This window comes from Ascaphus truei, chromosome 8 (assembly GCF_040206685.1).
Source record: "Ascaphus truei isolate aAscTru1 chromosome 8, aAscTru1.hap1, whole genome shotgun sequence".
Taxonomy (NCBI): domain Eukaryota; kingdom Metazoa; phylum Chordata; class Amphibia; order Anura; family Ascaphidae; genus Ascaphus; species Ascaphus truei.
The window spans coordinates 21,354,569-21,372,293 of NC_134490.1; the positions used below are offsets into that span (position 1 = coordinate 21,354,569).

The 17,725-nt window shown below is 45.6% G+C and overlaps 1 protein-coding gene across 4 annotated transcripts in view; it reads left to right on the plus strand.

Moving 5' to 3' along the window:
- LRRC20 (leucine rich repeat containing 20) overlaps positions 1-17,725 on the plus strand; it is a 365,681-nt gene that overhangs the window by 133,434 nt on the left and 214,522 nt on the right. For all 4 annotated transcript variants that reach the window (XM_075610762.1, XM_075610760.1, XM_075610764.1 and 1 more), the window contains one exon: positions 15,423-15,590. In XM_075610762.1, coding sequence (XP_075466877.1) covers positions 15,423-15,590 — 168 coding nt within the window. The remainder of the gene's footprint in view (positions 1-15,422; positions 15,591-17,725) is intronic.

Below are 17,725 nucleotides of genomic sequence, written 5' to 3' on the forward strand. Positions count from 1 at the left end.
GAAAATGGTTGCTATAGGAACAAAAATGCTTGTTACATTAGAATACATTAAAAATATCTTTAATTTTTTTTTTAAAATGCTACAAGTATTGTCTCATAGTACAGAATTGATTTATTTAAAAAAAAATAAAAATACACATGTAGGATATTGCTTGAACTGCAGCTTTAATTGCAGAAATCCTAACATCTTGATCTGATGGTAGCCAGCCAGGACTGAACTTGGAACACCACTGCTGTAAATAATAACACATTTTGCTGTCTGTTAAATAAATATAACATTTCTCTTGACACACACTTTTTTTCCTTTCCCCCTTTAAAATCATGATCGCGTGTGACATCATGCAGTAGTTGTCTATATGAGCATTATTGGTAATAAAGATATTTGTGGGCACCTTCCTGTTTTATTTTGAAAGGCTGCCTATAACTCTGCTGTAACTGTACAACAACTTGTACTATAAATAATGCATGCGTTCATTTTGCAACTTTTGCATGCCAGCAAAGTTGTTGGTCCTGAACAACACTATTGTTGCTGTTGATAAAACATATTCTGCTGTCGCTTACCATAAACATTGTCATTTGAAAACAAAGGTCAAATTGAAAAGCATATGGCAAAAGCTCAGTTTTTATGACTGAGAACGGACTTCGGCTGTGTGTCATTTTTCATGTCAAGCAAAAACAAGATGACAACAGGTGCCCGGGGATATCAATATAAAGGGCTTTTGGCATTTCCCTCCCGTAAACCACAGAGACTTTGCGTAATATTGAATTGACCTCTAAGTCACACAGTAAACAGAAAACATGATGAGGCTGGCCCAGAAAGTGAGCCTTTCTTAATCTCAAGCTGTTTAACTACCGTATTGGCCTGAATATAGTGCTGTTTTTTCCCTACAAATGTCCTTCCGAAAACTGCACTCGTATTATATGCGCAGCCTAACACCTTTTATTTTTCATGTAGAACGCCTTCAAATCTTTAGGGGTCGTATTATGTGCGGGGTCGCACTATATTCGGGCCAATACGGTATCTTGTCACATCACTGCAAGGAATTTATTATATTCTTTATACCCGATGGCGTTTTTTCACTGGCTGGCAGTCAGGAGAATGTGTGGTGTTCTTTAAATGATTTAGATTTTTTTCTTATAGCAGGATATTGCGTTTTTTGCTTGAGCATCTTTCAGGTAAAATACAGTGGTGGTTAATGTCTTCAGAACTGTTCATCTATTTCAGCCCTTCTCTCTAGTTAATGCATAGGGATTTTATCCACCTGTGTGAAATGTATTTTTGCCAACTACAAAGTATGAGGCAAATACTGTTATAGAGACCTAAAGTTTACAGGCTCTATAGTCAAAATGTATTGTCTGCAACTATACTGAATTGTATATACAGTATTTGTATAAAGAAATCATATCCTGCACATTTTCCAGTGAACGATGCTGATTGTTTTAAACTCTGATATGGACTTCATGTTCTTTTTCCTGGTAAGCGTTTCTAGCTCTATAATTTCATTTTAATAGTATAGTGCCCAAATATGTTCTCAATGTTGAAAATATGGCCACATTTACATTTATTTATCACCGCTTATATTACGACTTTTTCTTCATTATGATATAGAGTTGGTCTTTCATGTGGAATGCTACCAAACCCCGTTGTTTAAATAACCCTTTTTTAAGCTCCCGTGCACAATTACCCTTAAATCCTCTTTCTCAAAAGCTTTCCCTAATATTTTCCAGTTGAGATTTTATACAGTTCTTTTTATATTGCTCCCTGATTTCATAAATGTGCATTTACAAAGCAACAATGCACTGACACATGTAATTCAACCCATTACAATATCGATTCTTAGGAGTAACCAATGCAATCACGCACATGTGAATACATTTATTTGCATATGAAAAGGACATTCATTGATTATCTTAAAAAAACAAAATAGTCAGAATCAAGGGTTTTGGGGAGAGACACGGTGTAATGCACATTCTTTTACCAGACAGTTTCTACTGCATATCCTATTAAAGCAGGACTTTTTTTTGGGGGGGGAGGGGATTTAAAAATAAAAAACCGTATACTGCCTGAACCCGAACATCCCACTTAGATGATTCAGGGACACCCGGTACCCCTAGATATACCGGGCTTTGTCCATTGTGCAAGAATACTTGCTAGATTGTAAGCTCTTCGGGCAGGGATTTCCTTTCCTATTGTCTGATTTTGCTGCACTTATTGTATAATTATAATTCCCTGTACTGTATTCTTTGTGAAGCGCTGAGTACACTTTTGGCGCTATATAAATAAAGACATACAATACAATGTGAACATAATATGGCTGTGGGGTCAGGCTTGCTCTGTCGACCAATAAAACCCCTTCTGCCAAAGTCAAGCTTCATTAACTCAAGCTGCGGACGGCAATTGTTATTATGTGACAAGATCGGGCACATTGTAAGTGTTAAATTGGACTTGCGTTTTTTATTAAAGTTGTCCCCGCTGTACCACCTTATGTTTATTTCATTATTTTGGGGAAATACACGCTGGTGTGAGGGACTACAGTGATGATCATTGCTGTGAACTACGTGGGATTCGTGGATTCAGTCAGACGTCCACTGCACTTTACCACTGCGCATGCTGTAAGTCGGCATTTCAAACCGTATGGGAGTTTTTTCTGCTGACAGTGATTACTGTGCACTGGTCTGTTTTCTCTGATTTAAATCATAGGGGAATCACCTGTGAAAGGACACACCAGGGTCTGTTTTTCCTTGTTTGGCTACGGACTATTTCATGGACACTTGGGACTGGTAATACAGTATCATTTCGTGCTAGGGATCTGCTTTGTTGTGTATCGGTTGTTGTAACAAGTTTGGGAAAACTTGTATATAATTTCCCCTGGGCTGCCATTCCTATTAAGAGTTTTACCTCTCTCCAGGGAATCATCACTGTATTGATATTTCCACTTTATTAGTGGTCAATATTAGTCATTGTATGCACATTCATTGCAATTACTAGTGCAGCAGGCACACTTGGCTCACAGGTTTTTTAGCTTGAAGTGCTTTTTTGTATGCAATACAGGTAATAGTGTTATAAACCCTGCTTGACTGCACATACAATACTGTAGTACAGGCAGTCCTTGTTTTACAACGCTTCGTTTTACAACGAATGGCTTATCCAACGCTATGCAATGCATACCTATATTCATTTTTACGACGCTTTGCAACGTTGTTTATGTGTATGTGTATATATATATATATATATATATATATATACACAATCTATATATATATTTCTCAAACCGTTGTATACGTGTCTGTTTGTCCTGTGTCACCCTGTGTCTAGGGGCAATCGCATTGGACCTTTGGCCCATCAACTCCGCCTCAGGCCAATGAGATGGCTCCCTTGGCCGTTCGCCCCCGCACACCTCTCATTGGCCGGTGTGGTCTAACAGTGACACACACACACACACAAACACACACACCGCCACCTCCCGCCCAGGTAAGTAACTAAACCGCCGCCTCCCCTCCCAGTGCACACCTCTGCCACCGCCTCAAACCCCTGTGCCTCCCGCTGCCTCACACTACTGTGCCTCCCACTGCCTCCAACCTCTGCGCCTCCCCTCCCAGCGCAAAACCCCTGTGCCTTCCCTCCCAGTGCCTCCAACCCCTGCGCCTCTGCCCTCCCTTCCCGCATTGCCTCCAAGCTCACACCCCGGCCGCTAGAGTCAGCGGGGGAGCGGCTGCACGGGAGTGAGCACCCGGGGCAAAGCGGGGGAGCGGCCGCATGGGAGCGAGCACCCGGGACAAAGCGGGGGAGCGGACAGCCGGCCGGGGGAGAGGCCACAACATGCTGCCTCCTGCCTCAGATCCGCGTGGGAGCGGGCGGACGGGTGAGGGAGCGGCCGATGCATGCACGTGCCCCCGTCTGCAGACGTCCAGAACAGATGGAAGGTTTCGGGGGGGGGGGACAGACAACCGGCAAACAGTGGGTGAAGGGGGAGCAAGCGCGCCCACATGATACATTAATTGTCACTTACCTCCCCAACCTTCACCCCTTCCCCTTCCCCCACCTTCCCCTTCCCCCACCTTCCCCCTTCCCCTTCCCCCACCTCCCCCTTCCCCCCTTCCCCCTTCCCCCCTTCCCCCTTCCCCCCTTCCCCCTCCCCCTATCCCCCTCCTTCCCCTTCACCCCCCCTTTGCCTCCCCTCCGCCCCCCGTCTGCCCCCCTCCACTCTGCCCCCCCTTCACCTCCCCTCTGCCCCCCTTCACCTCCCCTCTGCCCCCCCTTCACCTCCCCTCTGCCCCCCCTTCACCTCCCCTCTGCCCCCCCTTCACCTCCCCTCCGCCCCCCCTCCACTCTGCACCCCCTCCACTCTGCACCCCTTCACCTCCCCTCTGCACCCCTTCACCTCTACTCTGCCCCCCCTTCATCTCCCCTCCCCCCTTCCCCTCCGCCCCTCTGCCCGCCCTTCACCTCCCCTCTGCCCCCCCCTTCACCTCCCCTTCACCTCCCCTCTGCCCCCCTTCACCTCCCCTCTGCCCCCCTTCACCTCCCCTCTGCCCCCCTTCACTTTCCACCCCCACTTTACCTACCCCCCCTTCACCTCCCCCCTTCACCTCCCCTCCCCCCCTCACCCTCCTCACCTCCCCTCCCCCCTCTTTCACCCCCCCTCACCCCTCTTTCACCCCTCCTCACCCCCCCTCCACTTCCCCTCACCCCCCTCCACTTCCCCTCCCCCCTCACCTCCCCTCCCCCTTCACCTCCCCTCCCCCTTCACCTCCCCCTTCACCTCCCCTCCCCCCTTCACCTCCCGTCACCCCCTCTTCATCTCCTGTCACCCCCCCTCCACCTCCTGTCACCCCCCCTCCACCTCCCATCACACCCCCTCCACCTCCTGTCACCCCCCCTCCTGTCAACCCTCCCCCCTCTTCACCTCCTCCCCCCTTCACCTCCACCCCCCCTTCACCTCCACCCCCCCTTTACCTCCACCCCCCCTTCACCTCCACCCCCCTTCACCTCCCCTCACCCCCCTTCACCTCCCCTCACCCCCCCTTCACCTCCCCTCACCCCCACTTCACCTCCCCTCACCCCCCTTCACCTCCCCTCACCTCCCCTTCACCCCTCTCCGCACCTCCCCCCTTCCCCCCCCTTCCCTCCCCCCCTTCCCCACCCTTCCCTCCCCCCCTTCCCCCAGCTCCCCCCCTCCTTCCCCCTCCCTCCCCCCCTTCCCCCTCCCCTCCTTCCCCCTCTCCCCCTTCACCTCCCCCCTCTCCCCCTTCCCCTCTCCCCTCCCACCCTTCACCTCCCCTCCCCCCTTCACCTCCCCTCCCCCCTTCACCTCCCCTCCCCCCTTCACCTCCCCTCCCCCCTTCACCTCCCCTCCCCACCACCTCCCCTCCCCACCACCTCCCATCCCCACCACCTCCCATCCCCACCACCTCCCCTCCCCACCACCTCCCCTCTTCACCTCCCCTCCCCACCACCTCCCCTCTTCACCTCCCCTCACCCACCCTTTACCTCACCTCCTGCACCGCCACTCGGCCGCCCTCCCGCCTCTGCCTTTCGCCCGCCCTTCTGCCTTTCACCCGCCCACCGCTCACACCCCTGCGCCACACAGCCGCCGCACGCACTGAACAGACACCCGCCACACTCGACACACCGCCGCCTCTCACCCACCCCACACACTCGACACACACCTGCCGCCTCCCGCCACTACGCACCAACATCACTGACCAGCTGTCGCCCGCACTCGCCACACACCCGCCGCCTCACACCCTAGCAGGACCCCCACCCACAGCCAGCACTCACTAACCACGCGCCACCCGTACTGAACACCCACCCGCCGCCTCCCACACGCTCACACTCTAGCAGGACACACGCCTCACATTTTTACATCACTTATGTCACCAAAATATACATTGTACTGTGGTGTGTTTACAATAAACCATTTTTATACAACATCGTATTACATTTTCTTCCATCTTTCTTTTCAACATTATTATCCAACCTTTCCAACAAATACTCAACCTATTGTTCCACGATTTATAAATAATACTACCTATTACGGATTTACATCCCGGGCAACGCCGGGTATATCAGCTAGTACACTATATAATTTATGTGTGTGCTGCATATCTTATTGCCTGCGTAAAATATTTGGTGTATTTTAATGTTAAAAATGCCTTCAGGAACGGAACCTTTCATTTAAACAGTGTTCCTATGGGAAAATGTGTTTTGCTTTACAACGTTTCGCTATCCAACGCCATTTTGAGTAACGCATTGTGTCGGATTAATCGAGGACTGCCTGTATTAGAATATAATTCTATTTTTCATGTGATATGAAAGTATAGGAATCTTCTTAGAACATCGTTATCAAAGAAACATAATTACATTTTGTTGCTCTTGGTATAGAAACTTGTTTCTAAAGGTACTGGAAACATATACAAGAAAAGATAATGAGTTTGTTGTGATGAAAATACCAACATATACATAATCCCCAATCTAATTACTCAAATTCATTTCGTATTTTTACCGAATGTCACTATTTAATTGTATGACAATGTCATACTGTGAAACTGAGTTCCTTCGTGTATTATTACAAATGAGGGCATAGAAAATACATACATTTGTAACGGGTATTCCACCCCACCCAATCTCATATGTAGTGTGGGTGAGTAGAACATGTATTGTTACCGGTGTGGTGCGTATACCTGCAGGCTCACAGGCAGTCTGAGCCTCCGCTAATGAGAGCCTGGGGTGAATCCTCTGGAACGGATCTTCGTTCAGCGCCTCCACCTATGTAGGATTCTATGGACGTGTAGAATGACCCTAACATAGGAACCCACTCAGTAACCACATACACAGTATTATGGATAACAGGTTTACTGAATGAACAATGACAACACCTTACTTCAAAACACTATATCGATAACAGTGCATCAATACAACTGTGTACCATCCCCCACCCACATGTCCATCATCACATTCCCCTCAGTCTCTTGAGTGTCCATAGCAATAAAGACCAGTGTGAGTGTGAGGGATAGCGCTTCCCTGTGTTGGGGCCCGGTGGTGCACTTAATATATATAATACCTCCCTGACCAGTCCTGGTCAGGAAAATCCTTGGAGCTCTGCAACACCGCACAGTGATCCCACGGCGTGCTGCACTGCTCTCTGCAGGAGTGGGTGCACCTCTGCATCCACAAGAAAGGAATCTCCAGCCGGAGTGCTTCTTTAACACAGTCTCTGAACACGCGATCAGACAGCAACCCTCTTGCTGCTCTAACTATGGTGAAGGATTCCCTGTCCTAAGGCCAACCCTATACCATACAGCTTCCTCTGGTGTCATAGGGGACTAACTGGGCCCTGGGGTGTACCTCTACCCTAGTCCCTAATCCTCCCTATAACTAGCTACCTGCACTACGCACAGCCACTTACTTGGTCCGTGCAGCAACCGTGCTGCACAAACACAGTGCCTGCCTGTCAGACCTCACAGCACTAATAGCTGTGACTGACAAGACAGCACTCACACTAAGGGCAGAGTCCCTAACTGGGGCCGTCCCTTATCAGTTACCCACTAACCTGGTGGGGAGTTGGGGCCTACCTGGAGGGTGAGGGTACCTATCTGGATGCAGGAGTTGCACTCACTCCCTGCATCCTTCCTTCCCCTTCTGCTCCGCTGCTCCAACTGACTCACCAAAGCCCGGGAAATGTATCTATTCTCCCTCCAGGGCAGTCCTACAGCCCTATTGGCTCCTATCAAGCACCTGGTGCCTGCCTCGCTATGCCTCATGGGAATTGTAGTCCCGAGGCCCCTACAATAACATTGAGGCCGCGTGCGTGCCTTCCCTCTGCCTACACAAACCTGTAATGGCCGCCGCAACCTCTCACTAACTTCCCCTACTCTCGCGCGACTCTCCTGCGCCTTCCCTGCCCTCACGCAACTGCTCCCTGCCTCTCGCAGCCTCCCTGCGCATGCGCGACTCTGCCCTGTCTCTCGCAGCCTCCCTGCGCATGCGCGAGCTAACTGGGCCGCCGGGGACTCACTGCGCATGCGCGAGTTGAAGCGCAATGGCGGCGCCCTATCCGCCCGGCTCCGGGAGCGCCGGGAGCCCTGAGATGCGCGTGCGGCCTTGGCAACCGGCCGCACGCGTCCCCGGCAACCCCCGAGCCGGGACCTGACCGCCCTCTCCCCTGCCACTGCCGAACGGAGCCGCCATTGGACGCGGCGGCCCCCGCGATCGGCAGTCAGGTGAGGGGGGTGCGGTAGCGCTGGGGAGACCTGGCTACACATTTATTCTGAAAAGGGTTATGCTCAAAGGAAGAAAGCATAAAGGATTGAAGGAGTAGCTGTGATGTCAGTGATGCTGAAGCAGGTGAACCCTCTCCTTGTGAACAATCTCCCTTTGTTTCAGGCACCACAATTAGATTGTAAGCTCTGCAGGGCAGGGACTCACTGTTGCAAAATGCTATGTACAGCCCTGCATACACTGTCAGATCTTCACAAGAAAAATATATATTATATTATAGGTTTAAGCAATATAAGGCAAGTCACTGCAAATGGTAACTATCTTTATTATAGGAGTACAATAATATACTGTATCACAGCTTGAAAATTAAACTAGAGGAACATTATAGGGCTCCCTTAATAGAGATGAGCAAACCTTTTCCTTACTTAAGTGAACTTCACCCACGGTGAAAAAGTTTTTGGTCATACAAAAGTTTGCACCAAGAGTCAATGGGCGTTGCAGTTTCATTCATTTTGCTTTTGAAATTCGATCGAACAGGGGGGAAAAAATGTTGGCTCAGGGCTGTTATTTTGCCACCTTACAAAAGTAAAATAGTGACTTTTGAACAATTTGGGCTTTTATGCTAGAAATGTTGGCGCCAACAAATTCGAAAAACATTTATGAAGGGTTTTCACACTTTTTGTGAAATTTTAAATGAAACTGCAGCACAGCGAGTCTTCCTATTAATTATCTAATACCTGTACATTACAATGACGCATTCAAGATTAGTTTCATGATAATATCCCGCAGCCTCTTGATTTGCTAAAAAGCATCAGTCTTGCATCCACCCTTCCCCCCCTTCTGTTTTACTATTTGCAGCATGTGAGCAGCTTTTAATAAGAAATAATTACCTAAGCTGACGATCGATCCCTTCTCCTGTGATCGATCAGCCAATATCCTGTTGTGGGGCTATCTAAATGGCCGCCTACTGACTGTGCTGCAGTCAGTGAAATGCTGCAGCTCCAATGTAACATTATATTACGAAGTGTAACACATTATTGTTACAGCTTTCAGCTCATAGACCGCCTGCTGCTGGAAGACACAGCAACAGATCTGATTGTGGTACATGGTTCCCAAAGGACAGAGCTCAAAAAGGTGTGTGTCAGAGCCTGTTTCAAAAGAGGAAGTGGCTGTGACTTTCTAAATAGTTGCCGTAGCAACCAATAGATGATCATGTACATTACATCATTAACATCATTAAAAATGGCATTAGGAGTTGGAAAAAAATACAGGCAGCATTATCTAATGCTACAGAACTGATCTATAAAAATAAAAAAATAAAAAACATTGGATTTGCATGTTTTGCTGATTTAAGGAGCAGGAAACCACAAAGTACTTATACTGCTAAGTTGATGTTTCAGTGAAACCATCAACTGGGGCTCGGCTGCCAGGCAGATGATTTATTGCACAAATCCCGTTCAGAGTGACTGTCTGCACTTGTAATGGATGCTCTTTTGTGCTGTGTCCTTGAGGGATCGTGCGTGCAAGAATATATTGATGCTGTATCACAGCACCCACTCACTGCCTATCGGTAAATCTTTTTCTATCACACAAAGGAATAGAAGAGGGCAACGTTATGGCAAGCATGGCTCAATATCAATTAATAGGATAGCATGCATATTTAATAAGGAAATGCCAAGCCATATATTTGCTGCATCATTGATGTGCACGAAGATGCAGAGCAATTTCCTAAGGACGGAGAAGCACCTGTTGGCGGAAACTCATTTTTCACTGTTAGATACAAAAGCATCAGGTGTCTGGGATTTTCACAGCTTTCAAAAAGAGATAAATAAATTGTAAAATGTGCACCAGAGCTTCACATCAGCATCACGCTAATCTAGTCTGAAAACCATTGTCGTCTATACGCATTACGGAGGCATACTTTATACACCGATTCTAATCCATACCCTGTCAGGGAGGACCGCGATTTAGATCTGATTTGGCAGCTGAAGGGTTTTTAATAAACCATACTTAAACAAGGTGCTTGTAGAGGAATCAGCTGGCAGGCGGTAAGCTGTACTGTAAAATAATGAGCAGGCCAGAAGGATTCGTAGGCCCCTCTGCTACTAAATTAAACCCAGGGTATGTTGCATTTCCAAGGCATGCCAATTTACCTCCGTGGAGCAACAATTTGTACGCATCCCACTTTTGCTCACTGCAACTTGGAGGGAGAACTGGCGTGTTTAATTAATGGCAAGGGAGCTAAAGAAATCTGCTGCACAGGGATTATGTGCAGGAGAGAAAAGATGCACACGGTAACTATTTTCAGGGGTTCTCACTTCAGTGTTTCTAATCCATTAACTTTAGGACTCAACACAAATGCTTCTTTGCACGTCATACATCATGGCATGGTAGTGTGGAGACTTTCAAATAATGCTGCTTGGAATTACAGAGACACGTCTGTAAGTGATAGCAATAATGTTTTATTCATAAACTGCAAACTGCGTACAACATAAAACACTGTTTCTAGATTGGAGGTACTACAGGCAATTACATTATTGCTTTATGCATGCCAACTGCTGTGGATATGTAGTCAGATATTAAAGCAGCAATCTTCCCTACTTGTGTTTTTTTACCCTTTTTATATGTTTGAGTGTGAGATAAAGTGGGTCTCCCAGAACAGAACGGTGCTATTTTCAGCCCTGGGAACCCCTTGGTACTGGAGATACATACTGGGGAGGGCCTCCTATTACTATTGCTTCCTAGTTGCCGGCTATTTAAATCCCCCTTAAAAAGCAGGAATGCCAATAACTTCAATGGAAAGTATCTTGGAAACCCATGAGTCCCAGGAGCTAAAAACAGGGGGGGTTGGCTCTAGAAAACTCCCAATGTTTCCATTCTACAAAAAAATGGGGGCTTCGTTAGAAGGGAATTCTGCTTTAAGGACTCCAAGCCAAAAAGCCATGAAAATATGTTACTTTTGATATCTTAAAATGACTCCTATTATATATTGCAGCCCAGCTGGTACAAAAGAGATTAAAACGTAGCCCTGTGAGTGTTAGGGCTTTCATTTTCTCTGCACTACACACGCCTACCCACGTCTGCCTGGAAGATTATCTTCATTTGCAAGGTCTGGGTTGTACTGAAGTTCGGAGGCTTCCTTGTTCCACGTATTGAGGCGCAGGAAAGAATAGTGCACATTGAATGTTATTTTATTTAGGCTTGAGGAATGAGGAGAACGGTTGTGTGTATTAAACGGTTGTGTGCTTTTAAACACAGCTTTTAAACATAGCCAGGGATGAGATGCAAAGCCAATAAGCCCACTTCATTTAATGGATTATAGTTACAATTATGGATATTGTTTAAAATCTCAAGTCAAAGGGATTCTTCAGCTGATCAATATATTGAATCATCCCCAGTATGGATAATCTTTAGACAGCAAACAGTTTGTTTATGGAAAACATTTACTTTGAACGAAAACACATTTGCATTACCTATACTACCACTTGTATACAAATATGAGCTTTACAATTACACTTTGCAGACATTGAATCACAGCTAACACAATTGTTTACTGTTTATTATTACTGACCCTGTTTGCACTCCGAGATTATGTAAAAATAACCTTTTGCATATTCAATATATTCTAGAGGCATCCAAAATTACTATTTAATTTTTTAATTAAAATTATTATGACCCTTAATATGCACAAGATGATTGATTTCTCCGTACTTACTGCGTTCACACTCTGTCCCTCCTCGGACATCTTATTTTCAGTCTAGTTCACTTTATAGACAAAAAAAAATGCTAACAGATCTGCTGAATGGAACTAAGCAGAAGCCCACAGTTGTGCTGTTGATGACTAAATATTTGAAAAATCAATTCATTATAATAATAATTACATCATTAAAACATTACTAACACAACTGTGAGGGCTATGCCTGAATGGGTTAAGGAATCAAGCTTCCGATTAGTGTAGACCTGGCGGCTTAACAGGAAGCTGTGCATAAACTTTAAAAATTTAGTAGGATGTGTTAAATAAAGTTTTATGTTAGAGAAGAGCCTAAGGCTGAGTCCCCACTGGCGCTGAGCGCGCTTATGCTTGGAAAGTGCTCCAAGCATGAGCACTGGGTGTCCTGCATGTACGCGCGCATGGGGTGGGAAGGGCTGCCAACAGAAATCGTGGGGCCCGGGACAAACATTTTAAGCAGCCCCCTCCCCCCGTGTCGGCGGTATTGCTCGCCTCCCCCCACCCCCATTTCACACCTCACGAGCCCCCTCTCTCCCCCCCCCATCCCACGTATTTCTCTCCCTTCCGTCTCACCCTATCTCACTCTCCCGCCTCGCATGTATTTCTCTCCCCTGCTTCTCAATCTTACTCGCCCCTTTGCCTCCCTCACCCACTCTCTCCTCTTCCTCCGTCAATTACTTCACGCTCACTCATTCCGTCCCCCCCACACACAATTCCCCCAAGATATATACCAAAAATACTTGCCAACCAATGCAAAAAACTTCCCATCCCCAAATACTTAAAAAAAAATCCCCACCCACTATACACACACACACACACACACACACACACACACACACACACACACACACACACACACACACACACACACACACACACACACACACACACACACACACACACACACACACACACTAAGAAAGATATATATATATATATATATATATATCCAATCCATATAACAAATACCCCAAGCCCCCCAATCCATATAACAAATACCCCAAGCCCGCCAATTCATATAACAAATACCCCAAGCCCCCCAATCCATATAACAAATACCACTATATATATATATATATAAAAAGGAGAGAGGAGAGAGCGCACGCCCCATAGTGTAAAACCGTAAATTTATTAAGGGGAAGGGGAGGGGGGGGGGGGGTAAAAAATGCACTCACAAGGGTACAAGTGTTAAAAGCATATCGTGATAATAATCACCACCATCCGGTAACTGTATTGATGCTGTAGAAGACCCTCGGTCCCAAAGATAGATGAACCACACTGTTGCAAAAGTTCCTGGGTTGGTGGATGGTTAGGAGACAAGTTCCAAAGGTCCCAAGGAAAACAGCTTTGCTCGCGGGTCTCTGTGGTATCCGGCGCTCGAGTAGATTTCCTCATGCGCTCCGTGATGACGTAGTGTCTGTGCGTCTACGTGATGACGGTCCCTGATGTGTTTCGTCACACACGGGTGTCAGGGAGCGTCATCACGTAGACGCACAGACACTACGTCATCAGACGCTGGACACCCCCCGCAGCCACCGGACACCCCCCCGCAGCCACCGGACACACCCCCGCAGCCGCCAGGCACCCCCCGGCGGCATTTTCTGGGTATGCACCTTAACCCTGGCTGTGCTCAAAGCTGTGACCATGCAGCAAGCTTAAGCCTATAGGGAACCATGTTAAAATGGTTTTTGAAGCAAAAAGTGGCACTGTGTGCTCATTTGCATGTCATTTCCCAGAATCCCTTGCTGCAGTGGAAGTGCTATGTGCTGTGTGATAATGGTGAAAGGCAGGGTTGCAGACCTGCCTAAGACATGCAGATGAGCATACAGTTGTATTTACATTTGTGTATATATATATATATATATATATATTTATATACAGGCATACCCCGCATTAACGTACGCAATGGGACCGGAGCATGTATGTAAAGCGAAAATGTACTTAAAGTGAAGCACTACCTTTCTTCCACTTCTCGATGCATGTACTGTACTGCAATCATCATATACGGGCATAACTGATGTAAATAACGCATGTGTAACAGGCTCTATAGTCTCCCCGCTTGCGCACAGCTTCGGTACAGGTAGGGAGTCGGTATTGCTGTTCAGGACATGCTGACAGCCACATGCGCAAGCTGCCATTTGCCTATTGGGCGATATGTCCTTACTCGCAAGTGTACTTAAAGTGAGTGTCCTTAAACCGGGGTATGCCTGTATATATATATAAGACGAACAAAACAATAAAGCAGCGCCTAGTGGGGGTATAAGTGAAATAATTATAATATAATTATAATGTATTAAATATAAGTGCTAATGTGAATAAATATATATAATAATCTAAACTAAGTGCCTAAACTAATATGGTGAATAGACAGTTATATCCTATATATGATATAATGCTGTGATGAGTATTGCCATACACATGTAATGACAAAAATATATATATATTAAATATTAAAGAGGGTAAAAACCAGTCCTCAAGGCAATAGTCCAATGATGAAAATGAAGGTTGGTTTTTGGGGGGTCTCCGGCTGCTCTCAGGGGGATGAACCACATCCGAATGGAATCTGCAAAAAGGAGAGAGGAGAGAGCGCACACCCCATAGTGTAAAACCGTAAATTTATTGAGGGGAAGGGGAGGTAAAAAATGCACTCACAATGGTACAAGTATTAAAAGCATATCGTGATAATAATCACCACCATCCGGTAACTGTATTGATACTGTAGAAGACCCTCGGTCCCAAAGATAGATGAACCACACTGTTGCAAAAGTTCCTGGGTTGGTGGATGGTTAGGAGACAAGTTCCAAAGGTCCCAAGGAAAAACAGCTTTGCTTGCGGGTCTCTGTGGTGTCCGGCGCTCGAGTAGATTTCCTCCTGCGCTCCGTGATGACTTAGTGTCTGTGCGTCTACGTGATGATGGTCCCTGACGCGTTTCGTCACACACGGGTGTCAGGGAGCGTCATCACGTAGACGCACAGACACTACGTCATCACGGAGCGCAGGAGGAAATCTAATGCTGCTCCCACTCGCTCCGGGCCTCCCTCTCACGCCGGCACGCCGGAAGCCATAACCCACCCTATTTCCGGGGCTGCCAACAGTGAGACCCGGCTCCGCAGAGTTTTTTTTTAAAATTAACTGCCGCACTGCCGCGCAGGGGGCCCGGGCGGTCGGGCCCCCCTGACTCACGGGGCCCGGGACGCCAGTGCCCTTTGTCCCCCGCTGTTGGCGGCCCTGGGGGTGGGGGGGCATTGCGGATAGTTGAGCGCGCTGGAAAGTGTAATTTTTTTTTTTACCTAAGCGCCGAGCGTGTGTGCACGAGGGCGCGCACAGCGTGAGCGGGGACTTACATATCTATATATGTAAGTAACCGCCACAAGCGCCGCTCAGCGCTAGCGGCGACGCAGCCTTACTCAGGCATGGTAATCTTTCATCAATATGGGGTCTGTGTTTATTCACTGGTGGTTTCCATTTTTAGAACTCAACCTGGAAGGAAATAATCTTCGAGAGCTCCCTAAGGATATTAGCACCCTTATGCACCTGAAGTCTATCAATCTATCCAGAAACAAGTTCCAGGAATTCCCAGAGAAGTTACTGAATGTCAACACTCTTGAAAGCATCAACCTTGAAGACAATCAGATCAAAGGTAAGTGGGGGGAACCCATACTTCATTTAATGTATTATAGTTACAATTATGGAGATATTGTTTAAAAGCTCAAGTCAAAGGTGTTATTCATCTGATCGCTGTGTGATCAATATATATTGAATCGTCCCCGCTATGGATAATCTTTAGACTTCAAATAGTTTTTTTTTTTTTTGTCTTTTCTTGGTTAAAAAGCAAAGGATAGAGAAATTTAGATGAAAACATGGATATTTAAGCAAATGTGCATGGTAGTTTTCAGGGTAATCAAAGTTTTCCGTTTTCAGGATACACAACTCCATTAAAATGTCTAATCAACAAATATGACACAGCTGCTTGTAACCTGTGCAAGATGTTCAGTGTATTATAGATTCAGTGATAGTTGCTGATTTGCTCACCCTTCAGGTGCCTTAGGGATATTTCTATTAGCATCATAAATCGCATGTACTTTTGTTAAAGATGAGACAAAAATGTGTCAGTCAATGTGATGTACTTTTTATCTGTAAATGAAAATCGTATAACCAGTACTGCCAGTCAATCCTCAGGTGAAATGATGGGAAAATGATTTAATTTAATTACAATAATTTGATATAATAATACCGGTGGAGAGATGCTAACAGGAAGAGTTATATGATAAATCTCCTCTGGTTGCAATCACATAGGGTTACTTTTGTATCACAGAGGTTACCTCCCCATATTACTTAAACATATAACTTTGAATGATATTACAATGAAACATTTATGTAAGAACAGCAAAGAACTAGCAGGGACGTTGAATTAAAATAACCGTTTTCTTCAAGCTGTGTCCTCACAGAGAGTACTTAAGAGTAAGTAATTTTTGAAATGCTTGATACAATATAAGCAATGGGGATATTCTAATAGCAATTGTGTATATAATCGGTGTTAATGTTTTTTTTTTTAAATCATAATAAATAGTGAACAATGACAAGATTATAATACAAATAAGGTGTAAATTATTGGAGGGATCTGTGTGATTGCTGTGCATCAAAAAATGAAAAGAGATGACGGCAAGTGTTTGTATATGAAAAGTGCAAATCTTCTATACCTAAAAGGATTACCTAATAATAACCCCCCAAAATGAAACTAATGTGAATAAACTACTCCTACTAAGAATTCCATCCGTAATCAAAATGACTCCCTGTTATAGATGAAAATCAGTGGTGTAGTATATCTTAATTGTTAAATCAGACTGCAGATCTAAAGTTTCAATATTTTATTATTTGGGTTGTTACTATGTGGGCATGTAATTGCCTGCAGCTCAGTAGCACACTCCCTACAAGAAGCTCTTACGAGTGAACCGCGCATTGGGTTTTTGTGGTCATTGGTGATGTCATGAACTATGTAACTATGTAACCTAGGGAGTGTGCAATTACGTCACTAAATCCTGAAGTCCTTATTCATTAAATGGTGATTGTGAAACGGGGGCAGACATACTTCATACGACAGTCTATGTGATAGTGCCCCGATTTGTGAACTACAACCATCTAATGAATAACCCCCATATGGTCTGTCATAGTAATGTTTCAGTCCCACAAGCCTTTCCTCAGACATTTGTTATTCTCCTCTCTCGGTTTCAAATAGTTATCAAACACTGGTGAGAACCATTCAAAGCAAATATAAATGAAGGGGGACTAATCTGTAGCTTATCAGATCTGTGGAGAGAACCTAGAAGTGTTTATGCAAAAATATGTTGACGGAACACAAACGTATGCTAAAATATATTAAACCTCCAGTTCTATTCCATGTATTTCTTTCTTTGTTGAGTTCACACTTTTGTTGAACATTTACTTTGGTCTTGTTGACACTCATTTGGAGGCCCACCTTACTTTCTTCAGGTGAGTTCCCCGATTTGATGCTGGAGGTCTTCTAGTCTGGTGGCAAATAGAACAACGTCACCTGCAAGTCGTAGGTGACTCAATTATTCACCGTTGAGTTCGAATCTTTTTCTTCCAAATTGAATGTTCCGAACAATTCTTCAAGTGCTGCTGTGAAAAGCTTGAGCACCATGGTGCCTCCCTGTTGCATTCATCATGTTTGAAATGTTTGGTATCCTGCGGTGCTTTGTGCATCGTGATCATTTTTCTATACAACTAATGAACCTAATATTAGCATTAAACACT